Here is a 13,242-nt window from a genome sequence, read left to right as displayed (position 1 = left end):
TGTTAAGATCTTAAACACACTTCAGGAGTTTTTCATTTTAATAATTCTAAAAGTTCAAACAAAACTATTGACTCTTGACATTTATTAATTCTATTATAGATTTTCTCCCATATTTTATTTTCACAATTATTTGATGTTTTAAACTTTATATTTTGACACACAACATTCGCATTAAAATATTACGCAAAGAACTTTTACGTTTTTACTATTAAATAAAAAAACTTCACTTTTATAAATTAACCTCGATTTATAAAATCCCAACTTGAAATTAAATATAAATTTATCTTCCTTTCGAACGTACTCGAAGTGGGCAGATTCAACGAATATACAAGGCTACCTAATTTCCGGTCGACTTATAAAGCATATGACAAAATACCTTTTCTGTACAAATGGTATTTTGCGACGCCATAATGAGTACTCTAACAGCCAACGAAGTTCGTTGTTTGAATTCAATTGCCCACTTTTTGCTTGATGATCACAATGAATTCTCCGATGAGACGACGAATTCTCCTTCACGAACGGATACTAATGTTTGTGGGGAGAATCGGGAAAGGCATTACAGGGGAGTGAGGTTCGTCAAGGCTCGCCGGAAATATGCTGCAGAGATTCGAAACCCTAAAAAGAAGGGTTCCAGACTTTGGCTTGGCGCCTTCAGTACAGCCGTAGAAGCTGCAACGGCATATGACCGTGCGGCTTTCCAACTACGCGGTTCAAAGGCTATTCTCAACTTCCCTATCAACATTGACAGCAGCGGAGTATATGGGGATCCTTTTTCTGGATCCTCCTCTTCACACAGAAAATCGGAGGAGGAAAAAGAAAGATGAATCTGAAATATCCCACGACAATAGGATGGAATGATCCAGAACTCGATTAGAAATTGTGCAGAGCCCCACGAGTTAGAAGTAATTTTCTCTAATACTCTTCGATTTCATAGTTAGAGTAATCAACAACTATAACTCCAAATGTTGAATAAGTGTCTTTTCTTTTCTCTTTTTTCTGTTTTTTCTTTCCATTGTAAATTCCATCAGGTTACCCATCAAAGCTCTTATGCATGCCTTTAGATTGATAATCTATTCTACTATGTGTTCTTGTAGGTAAATCGAATTGGATCTATATTTTAAACAAACTATGTTGTAGAAAGATCTTATTTTATTTGTTATCAAAATCTATTAAATTTTCATTTATATTTGTTATTATATTTTGTATGATATTTGTGTGGCTAGATTCCTTCATTTCATTTTATCTATCTATCTATCATTTTTGTAGATCATTTATATTTGTATTTTGCATTAATATAAAGATATAGAGTAAGTAGGTCAAACTTAAATGGGGTAGAGTAAATAGTTCTATATGTTATCTTAAATAATATGACATTTTAATATCTACTATACTAGTGTATATGTGTGTACACACACACATATATATACATACATATATATATATACATATACATATACATATATGTAATGCCCAAGTTTTTGCTAAAGAAAAACACAACTATTTTTTTATTAGCCACAACATTACACACTAGCGCTCTTCCAAAGGAGAAACTTTCATCGACCTAAAAATTAATTGCCAATGATTAGAATTATAAACCAGGAAGGGTGAGTCCTTATCTAAAATATGGAAGACAAATTCACAAAAGACACTAGGCCACCGTAGTCATAGGTTTATGAGTCACATATCAACTAATTAGTTTTATTCTATTTTATTTCATTTATTTATTTTGAGGTATTAATATCTAGTTTGAATTAATAGCTTACTCAAGTGGAATTGAGTATATATCAAGCTTGTTAACTCACCACACCATTATTTATTACTCTCTGATAATGCACCGTGATATGGGTCGATCCTTTATTAAACTTTCTCCAAAATCATTTTAGACTTTACTCCAACATTTAGAGTTGAATCAAATATGACTAGGCTCCACTTCATTTTAGAGGTGAGTATTAAACTAGGCCATATACAACAACATATAATTGAATTGAATCATGCATAATACTAAACTACTTAATATTTAGTCTACTTCGAGTTTGGTAAATAAGTACACACTAAGAACTTACATTTGGTCAACTCAATGGTAGAATTTATGTCTTATGTAATGAATGCATCTTATATTTTTCCATCCCTAAATCTAACAAACTTAAGCTATTGACACAAGGAAATGAAGAAATTTTTGTAATAAGTATCATAGAATCACAAAGCTCACTTATTACAAATACCAGCTCCTTTCGAGCAAACTTATTACAAATACTAGCTCCTTTCGAGCACCAAACTAGAAACAACAATTGGAAGACCAAGGGTCACAACTTAGAGCACCAAACTAGAAACAACAATTGGAAGACCAAGGGTCACAACTTAGAAATCCACTTTAAACAGCAATGGAAGACCAAGAGTCACAACTTAGAATTCTACACAAAGGTGTCCCTCATGGGAGTTGAACATGGGTCTCCACATTGAGAACTCAATGCTTTAACCAACTGAAAAAGATATCTTATGAGAGCTTGATAACAAAATAGTCATCAATTGATTGATTGAAATATTATAAGAATAACACGTATATAACTAACATAATTTCTTTTATTCATCCAAAAATTATTTTAACACATCATAGTTAGTATTTTTACCAACTTAACCCATACAGGAAAGAAAGTAGAAATTGATTAATTATCTACTTATTGATAATGTTTTTAAAGATTTACATAAATATACTCATGTTCTATAAATTTATATTTATCATTATTTTTCTTTACATCATGAATAATCTTCTATTTTATGTTTATCGATTAAGAAATATTCTACTAATTTCTAGTGCTTCAATTCTATCTTTTTTTTTTAAAAGCTCATTCATACTTTTAAAATAACTTCTTTTTATATATAAATTAATATTAATAACATCCCTTATCTAATAAATGGTAAAGGGTTAAATGGGCCATGTGTTATTAGCTCCACGTGTGAGGAGGGGAAGAAATTAAAGACTCTTTCCATTAAGAAAGAAAATTAAGAAGACTGTGCCTTAACATGGTAAACTTAACACCTTGTCTAAAAGGAAATGGAAGGAGGCATAAATGAAGGTTAGACTTTTCCTTAATCTTTTTACACAAATCAGCGAGTTCGTAGGTTCCATTTCTATTTTGTGAATGCATCAAGAAGGCAGCCGTATTGGGGTTTGCCTCTGAGATTGGGATTACCTAGAAAGAATGTCGTCCATTCAATACATTTTAATCCGATTCAAAACAATTGCGAGTCTTCTTTAATGAGCACTGGTATTAATTTTCTATCCATGATGGTTTTCTGTGCACTGTAAATTTATTTATTTATTTTGATCCGTTCCAGTTCTATTTGAAAGTTCTGCTATGGGGCAGCTGCTTAACTTCCAACTTTAACCTTACTATCTTTTCCACCAAATTACACAAAGCCTCTTTTATGGAGCACAGTATCGAGGTTATGACTGGACAACATCGACTTGCTTCTTAATCATAAAAGTATAACTCCATTGCTCAAAAACATGCACCCAGTTTGCTTTGTCAATATAATAATTTATTATTGTTATTCTTTCTTGTTTGCATCAGATATGTTGCCCATCAAAAGTTTGTGCCTGCAATTTCTTATATATAAATCTATATTTTTGCAACCAGAGTTTTCTTGTTTTATTGTATGAAAAAAAATAAATAAATATGGATTTCAATTTGCCCACCGTGATAAATCATTACATCTTCCTCACTTCTATTTAATTTTCTGTGGGGCGACACTCAATTAGATGAGCAGGAATCGATTTCATATATTTGTGTATTTTATTCGAACAATTTAAATCACATATATTAAATTTTGATTTTTAAACTTAAAAGTGTTAAACATTCAGAATTGACTTACATCCTCTAGACTTAATATATTGGTTAGTGTAGTGTGTTTAAAAGTGGCTATGTTATCTTGCTAGGCACAGTAGTACTATAAAAAAGAAAATCTGATATAATGGGCATGACTGCAACACATAAACTACCATTTTTGTGCAAACTTAATTCATAGCAGTTATGACTGTAGACATATTGTCCACACTGGGTAACTTACTCATCAGTCGATAACATAGCTCTCAGGGCCATAAAATTTGCGGGTTGAACATTATATTGGGTGCTCCAGCTGGAACACCACGGTTTTGGGAGTGTGGTGCCATTACCATGCATATTTATATTCACAGATAATTGTACATTGTAGGTTTGTATTCTAAAATACATACACGGTGATGTAATAGATATATATATATTTTTACACAGATATAATTATTATGGTCTGGCATCATATGAATAGAATTTTTTTTTTGATAGGTAATGGGCTGAAGTCAATAAGGTGTACATACCTTATCCCTTTAGGATTTATTATGCACTATTAGGTCAACTCATGCTGTACATCATACAGAAATAATTATTATAATCTAGTATCTGATTTTATTTTTCATTTTTACTGATAATGAAATTCCTTACTTAAGAAGGTACATACCTACTAGTCCCGAACTACAATAATTTCATTTCCGTATTATATGATGTATTTGATAAACGAGTACTTTTTCATGGACAATATGAATATTTACAAGATTCAGTCAGGGTTTTCTATCCCTTTACGATAATATGTATTTATAAGCTCTTTTAATTGTATGAGACCAAGCTTCATGGTTCTTATTATGTTGTAATTCTACTACGTGTTTGGTTCCTTATTAACACACCTCTCAAAAACTAATAATATAGTTATGGTACTATCTCTTTTCTTTATTTTTTTTAATGCAACAAACAATTAGTCTGATAGTTTAATAGTATGATCTCACTACCTAGTTAAGTAAATATCTTACCACCCTTAACTAAGAGAAAAATTATGTAGGTATACTCTTCATTATCTTTTCTTGATAAGTAGTACAACTCAAATCTGTCCAATAGGAATATATGTGGCCCTAATAAAATATATTTCTCTTAAATAGATTGCATTGCAAGGAGTTGAATTCTTTTTGCTCACTTTATTTCAAAGAATGTTTCATGTGTCCATGTCTCATTAGGGATGCTTCAAAGGAAAAGAAAACAAGTAGGTTTTGCCATTTTCAACCAAATAACTTAGTAAATTTCTCAACCAAATCACCATAAAGTATCTCTCAATTCTGAATATCTGAACAACATACTAACTACTCCCTCTGAGTACCAGCCTCACTCATCAATCTAGATCACAAGATATCTCTGTGAAGTCCACCAAATTGATGCAACTCCACGCATCTTGGTTCTTATCAGGAGGGGCAATCACCCCTAGCTTCTCTTTGAGATACTCAAATGTACCTGTAGGCAAAGGCTTTGTAAATATATTTGTAATATGTTCCTTTGTAGATACATACTCCAACCTGACTTCCTTCTCATTCACCTTCTCTCTCAAGAAATGAAACTTGATTTATATATGCTTGGTCTTAGAATGGAACACTAAATTCTTAGAAATGTTTATAGCACTTGAATTATAATAGTATATAGTAGTAGGCTCATCAAAAGTAACTCTGATATCCTTCAACATTCACTTCATCCAAATCACTTGAGTACAATTGCTAGCAGCAACAATGTATTCGGCTTTTGCAATGGACAAAGATATAGCATTTTTCTTCTTACTCATCCATGAAACCAATCACTTACCCAAGAAAAATGCACCACCACAAGTACTCTTCCTGTCATCAACATCACCTACCCAATTAGCATCAGTAAAAGAACTCAGAGTGAAATTATCATCTCTAGGATACCACAAAACAAAATCAACAGTTCCTTTCAAATATCTAAAAATTATTTTTACAGCAACAACATGAGATTCCTTAGGATCAACTTGAAATCTAGCAACAAGACATACAACATCCATTATATCTGGTCCAGTCTGAGTCAAATATAACAAACCACCAATCATAGATTTGTATCTAGTCCGATTTGGTTTTAGAGAATCATCATCCTTTGTCAACTTACATCCAGTCACCATAGGTGTATCGACAGGCTTTGCATCATCTAAACCAAACTTCTTTAGCAATTCCTTCGCATACTTATATTCTTCATTTGTCCAACTAAGTAATTTGCAATCCCAAAAAGAATTGCATCTCAACCATCATAGACATATCCATCTCATTCTGCATATCATCAGCAAACTTCTTACACAAACCATCATTTCCACCAAAAATAATATCATCAACAAAAACTTCAACAATTAAGATGTTATCATTATTGTTGAGACTATGTAGCTTCGGTAAGATAATGATTGAATGAGATACTTCATTCATCTCTCATTCAATCATGTATTCTATTGATAAGACTACAAGCTAATGGTAGACATCATGATTGATTGAACTTGCTATAATCATCTTTATATGCATTTCATGTTTAAAGTATTTCTAATTTGTTATCGATTGACATATGATCGTATTTCTTATGCAGAGATTTTAGTTATATTTATTATGTTGTGAATGTGATCAGATCTGTATATCTACTATAGTTGTCATATGACAACACTAATTAGTGTTGTCATATGATAACTATAATAGTTATCTTATAAAATTGCTTTTTCTCATATACCGATCTCTATTTGATTTACATAATCGAATTATACTTACCATGTTTGGTATCGATTATCATTAATAGCATTAAGAATAAACTGATTGGTTATCGGTTAAAATGATAATTAAATTGCATTGGAAATAAACTGATTTGTTATCAGTTATGATTATGATTGAAACAACATTAGACATAAACCGATTGGGATCGGTTATTATTCTTTATGTATTGTCATTTATATAAATTGATAGTTATGGGTTTTTCTTAATGAAAAGCCACCTCTCTTGGATTGATCAAGACATGTCTTGATCAGACATGTCAAGAGACATGTCCGGTCATGGCATGCCTTGATCTTTCAAGGCTATGCCTATATATTTGCCATGAAGGATGTTGTAGTAAACATCGAAATCAATAAATGTTATCTACGACATCTGCAATATAAAAAGGAGCAGTCAATACAAACAATAAAAGATTAAATATATTCCTTAAGCATTGAAGTAATTCAATAAGAAAGTAAAAGAATATCTAAATTCTTACAACTTTAGATTTTGAACATAAATTTAAATTGCATTTACATGGTATCAGAGCTAGGTTGATCAAATCTAAGGCATTAAAATTTGAGAAGTTCAAATCAAGGATATAAACATCACATTTCCCATGGCTAATGCTACCAGATTTGAGGATAGACTTGAAGGAGGCGATAATTTCTCAGCATAAAAATTTAGAATTAAGATGATTTTAAAAGAGAATAAAGTTTAATCATCTATAAGAGTTGAATCTAAAGAACCAGATAATGAACCTGACAAATCGACATGGATTGAGGGAAATGAAAAAGCCATGAAGATCATAATCGATGGAGTGAGAAATCATATTATGCCAATAATAACAAAGCATGAGACTACCTACCATATATTCAAAGCACTCAAAAGTGCATTTGAGATAACCAATGCAAGTAGAACCTTGGCTGTATAAAGGGAAATAAATCATATAAGTATGAACAAAGGAGAGTCAATCAATGCATACTCTATGCAGATATCAGCCCTAAGGGATGAACTGGTAACACTTGGATATGAGATCCAAAGCAAAGAGCTAATGCTCATTGCTCTAGATGGGTTGCCTATTATCCAAGGCATTAGTGCAAGGGCTAAATATCTAAAATTTGAAAGTCTAAGAGCAGATTATCTTAAAAAGGAGTCAAGGTAAAATAAGAAGGGGATCAAGCAAAAGAACATAGATGAAGATCTCCATGTTCTAAATACAAAGTCCAACAAGAAAAGTAAGAAGAAACATTTCGACTTGAGAAAGGGTTATCTAAGAAAGACATCTCCCACATTCAGTACTTTAGGTGTGATCAATATGGGCACTATGCAACAAAATGTCCGGATAGAATGAAACAACAAGCTACATTTGCAAAAGTGAAAAGGGAAGAACATGACTCCAAGAAGCATGTATTTTACTCTACCCTCTCTAGCCAAGTATCCAATAAATCTAACACCTAGATCATTGATAGTGGGTCTTCAAGACACATCACTGGGTATACAAAATTATTGGATGCCATGTTAGAAGAATTTGATGAAGAAGCAACTATTGGTGATGACTCTGCACATCCAGTGAAAGGCATCAATACCTACACCATTAAGATGAAGACAGGCATGTCCCTCCAACTCACCAGAGTCCTATTCATTCTCGGCATCAAGAGGAACTTAATCTTTATATTTGCACTTGAAGATGATGGGTACAAAATAACCTTCATAAATGGTAAAGTTCTATCATGGCCACAAAACTCTTCCATCAAGAAAGTTATAACCATAGGGCATCGAAAAGGCTATTTGTACAAGGTATGTACTGAATCTAACCTAGCCCTACTTCATGAGATTGTAGATTCTAATGAAATTTGGCATAGAAGATTAGGTCATTTAAACTTTCGTGCTTTATGTTCAATGGAAAAATTAGTAATTGGTTTGCCTAAGTTAAAACAATACCATTCTGGTACATGTAATGGGTGTGCCCTAGGCAAAAGTACTAAGAGTTCCTTTCATAATAGTTCTAAGAAAACAGGAAATATTTTAGAACTAGTTCACTCTGACCTAGGTGGGCCAGTGTCTGTACCATCATTAAGATGGTTCCTTTATTATGTAATATTCATTGATGACTTCTCCAGGAAGACCTGGATCTACTTTCTTAAACATAAAGAATCTGAAGAGATCCTCAAGAGATTTAAGGAATTCAAATCCCTCTCTGAAAATTCTTCCGAAAAGAAAATAAAAATCCTAAGGACTAATAATGGGAGGGAATATATCTCAGACATTTTTGGGGAATTTTTTAAAGAAGCTAGGATTAAGAGGGAGTTCATTGTTCCTTATAACCCCCATCAAAATGGGGTTTCTGAGAGGAAAAATAGAACCATTGTAGAAGCAGCGAAAGCCATGCTTCTTGATCAAAACTTAGAAACTAATATTTGGGCAGAAGCCTCCAACATTTTTGTATACATACAAAATAGATGTCATTACTCCCACATTGAAGACAAAACTCCTAAAGAAGTTTTCACTAGGATAAAGCCCGATATCACCCACTTTAGGATATTTGGATGTCCTGTTTACTTTCATATACCTAAAGAGAAAAGAACAAAACTAGAACCCTTTGGAAGAAAATGAATCTTTGTTGGATATAGTGAAACCTCTAAAGCCTATAGAATATTTGTGCCTGGACATAGCAATATTAAACATAGTAGAAATGTAATATTTGAAGAAGACATATCCTTCAAAAGGGCTAAATAATCTATTGAGTCAGAAATCTATGCTCCATCTTCAGACCTAGAAGAGGATCCCACTCCTGAGATTCAGAGGGAGTGTTTAGAAGAAAATGAAGTACAAAATCCTCCACAATAAATCCCTAAGAATAGACCTCTATATGGGATCACAAAACACTGGAAGATGCAAGGGACTTTGCATCTCCTTCAACGACGTTTAGAGAAAGTAAGAGGCCTCGATGATTCACTAGCTATGTAGCCTTAATGAATGATCTCTCCAAATCAGAACCTCTTAAACATCAAGTTTGGAAAGATACCATGTCTGAAGAATATAAATCCATCCTAAACAATGATGTGTGGGCAATTATACCTATGCCAAAAGGGAAATCTGTTATCTCATCCAGGTGGCTATTCAAAATCAAACATGCTGCATATGGTAGCATAGAGAAATATAAAGCCAGATTTGTTGCTCAGGGATTCTCACAGAAAGAAGGAATAGACTATGATGAGACATTTTCTCTAGTTGCTAGATACACCTCTGTCAGAATAGTATTGGTCATTGCAGCAGTCAAAGATTGGAAAGTCCATCAGATGGATGTGAAAACTATTTTCTTGAATGGTAAAATTGAGGAGGAAGTCTACTTAGAACAACCAGAAGGGTTAGAGATCCACAATGCAGAGACACATGTGTGCAAATTAAAGAAAGCCCTATTTGGTCTAAAACAGGCTCCCAGGGCCTGGTATGAAAGAATTGACAACTATCTCCTGGGATTGGTATTCTCAAAGAATGATGCAAATCTTAATCTTTACTTCAAGAAACTCAGAGATGATATGTTGATATTGATCTTATATGTTGATGATCTTCTGATTACAGGAGAAGATCACCTTATTGGTCAATGTAAGAAAGACCTTGAAAGAGAGTTTGATATGAAGGATTTAGGCCTTCTACATTACTTTCTTGGATTGGAAGTTTGGCAAAAATCTGACAGTATTATGCTTAATCAAGGAAAATACACGGGTCAGTGCAAGAAGATGAGTCCACTTTTTGGCCAAAAAGTGGAAGTGTTTTCCCTGATTTTCAGATTTTGTCTCATTTGAGCTTAAATTTTGAAACACTTAGAGATTGAACCTTGGAAAAAGTCAGTAAAATAAAAGATAGCCCTTTGAGTGTAGTTTCCAAATATGTAATTTATTTTAATACCCACATAATAAAAAATAATTTTTTGAATGGAGTTCTGAAAACTATGTTTTAAAAATGCCTATTTCAGGACCATACCATGCATGTGTACGACCCACACTTTTTGACACAATTAAAATTATTCTCTCAAACCATTTTGGGAAATAGTTTGTAACACACTCAAGATTTATGATCATATTTTTTTGTATTTTTTTTTCTAAATTTTTTTTTTAATTAATTTTTTAATGGTTGTAGTTATCTTTTTAAAAATTTGACGTGTACGACCCACATAATTTGATGTAAACTTAAAATTTTTTGATTTTTTTTTTTTAAATACAAAATAATTTTGTGTAGATTGATGATATATAAACTTTTTTCCAAAATTTTTTAAAAAAAAAAGTTATTAAATTAACAAAATTAGTTAATATTTCAAATTTATGGACTCGATTTAGTATAAATTAAATGAAAAATAGTTAAAATAATAAATTTTTAAATTTAGAATCTAGACAGTTTAATCTGAAATGGGTTTTAATTTCATATAAAAATTCTTTGATTAGAGGCACATAAACTATTTTAGAAGTTCATATTTGTGCTTTCATTCATGGAGATTTGAATTTGCAGGTCCATGTCTCAGGTGTGGCCATCCCAGGCCTATCCCGAGCCTAATCCCGAGCCAAGTGGTGGGCTGTGGAATCAACTTCCATAAAACAGCCCTCATTTTCAAACAAGGGTAGCTTGTGGAAAAAAAAGAAAAATGCAATTTAGAAATAGGGGCCTGCTTTTAAACAAAACGGGGGCCCGTTTTTTAGAAATGGGCCCCTGTTTCGTTTAAAAGTGGGCCCCCATTTTAGAAAAAAATGGGGGCCCGTTTATTTTTTCTTCAGACCCTCATTACCTTTCGGCTCGAGAGCCCGAAGCATACACGGGCCCTCATTTTTTCAAAACGGGCCCCCATTTATAAGAGCATGTTTTCCAACACACGAACTTCCGTGAATTTGTGACTCATTACCTTGCACTTGCCCACACTTTAGGCATATTGAAGAGATTTGGTATGATGAACTGTAGACCCATGACTTATCCTATGGAAACTAATCTTCACAAACTAAAGGAGGCAGTAGCAGATTCCCCATTGGTAGATCCTACTTTCTACAGACATATGATTGGATCATTAATGTACCTGGTCAATACTAGACCTGATATTTGTTATCTAGTAAATGACTTGAGTCAGTTCATGTGTGAACCTAAGGAGTTTCATCTTATGGTTGTAAAACATATCATGAGATACCTTCAAGGCACTCTTAACTATGGAGTCAAGTATGAGAATGTTGGTTTGGATCTTCACGGGTTCACTGATTCAGATTGGGCTGGAAGTGTGACTAATAGGAAAAGCACCTCAGGGTGCTACTTCAGCTTGGGTCCAACCATGATATCTTGGATTAGCAAGAAATCATCTTCAGTAGCTCAGAGTTCTACAGAGGCCCAATATATCGTAGCTTCCATGGCTACATGAGAAGTTGTATGGCTACGGAAACTACTTGTGGAATTATTTGGAGAGCCACTGAAGCCTACTATAATTCATTGTGATAATTAGAGTTGTATAAAACTCTCTGTGAACCCCATATTTGATGATAGATCCAAACACATGGAGACTCCTTATCACTATGTGAGAGATATGGTGGATAGGAATGTGATTCAGTTACAGTATATCAGTACAGGAGACCAGACAGTAGACATACTGACCAAGCTTCTATCCAGAGTGAAAGTTGAACACTTCAGGAAAGGACTTGGTATGATTGAATTGTAATTTTCTTTATAATTTGTACTAATATATGAAATGTTTAATGTGTAAACCTCTTTTGTCATGTTATGACTTTATGGGCTCCACCCCTTGTGTACATTTCTAAGAGGTGACAATATTTTAGATAATGAACACTTGTACTGAACATTACAAGGTGATGATCTTGTAATGTTGATATCATTTTGACTTGATATCATCTTGACTCATGGATGTGCCATGATATGTTATGGTAGACATTATGTGACGTAATGTCAGTGCACATACCATAACCTGGATATAAGAGAACTCAATATTCTCTAATTATTCTATATCCAAGGTATCGCGTGTTATGCGATACTGATATCATGTGCTATGTGATATCTCTATATCACGAGATGATGTGATATATTTTCAGTATCACGTGTTATGTGATACATCATGTTACGAGCATATGTGACATGATCTTTTGTATTATGAGGTCATGTAATAAATTCTATGATGAGAAATGTGATGCTATATAATTAGATGATTATTTAAATGTTTACGTAGGTCTTCATTTATCTTCCTTAGCTAAGAGGGAGTGTTGAGACTATGTAGCTTTAGTAAGATAAATGATTGAATGAGAGACTTCATTCATCTCTCATATAATCATGTAATGTGTCGATAAGACTACAAGCTAATGGTAGACATTATGATTGATTGAACTTGTTATAATCATCTTTATATACATTTCATGTTTCAAGTATTTCTAATCTATTATGAATTGAGATATGATCGTATTTCTTATGTAGATATTTCAGTTATATTTCTTATGTTATGAATGTGATCGGATCTGTATATCTATTATAGTTATCATATGACAACACTAATTAGTGTTGTCAAATGATAGGTATAATAGTTAACTTATAAACTTTATTTTGCTCTTATACTAATCCTCTATTTGATTTACATAATCGAATTACACTTACCATGCTTGGTATTGATTATC

At 32.8% G+C, this 13,242-nt stretch overlaps 1 protein-coding gene across 1 annotated transcript; it reads left to right on the top strand.

Moving 5' to 3' along the window:
* The first annotated feature begins 389 nt into the window (after positions 1 to 389).
* LOC131069932 (ethylene-responsive transcription factor 6-like) lies at positions 390 to 824 on the top strand. Its single transcript, XM_058005479.2, has one exon. The coding sequence runs from the start codon at positions 390 to 392 to the stop codon at positions 822 to 824; it is 435 nt and encodes a 144-aa protein (XP_057861462.2).
* Positions 825 to 13,242: the final 12,418 nt, after the last annotated feature.

The sequence above is a fragment of the Cryptomeria japonica genome, chromosome 6 (genome assembly GCF_030272615.1).
Source record: "Cryptomeria japonica chromosome 6, Sugi_1.0, whole genome shotgun sequence".
Taxonomy (NCBI): Eukaryota; Viridiplantae; Streptophyta; class Pinopsida; order Cupressales; family Cupressaceae; genus Cryptomeria; species Cryptomeria japonica.
The sequence above is the reverse complement of the archived record's forward strand: the minus strand, read 5'-3'. Positions and strand labels throughout refer to the sequence as shown.

What these genes read in the sequence shown, in the direction of transcription:
- LOC131069932 (XM_058005479.2), top strand. Translation starts at nt 390, where the DNA reads ATGGTATTTTGCGACGCCATAATGAGTACTCTAACAGCCAACGAAGTT.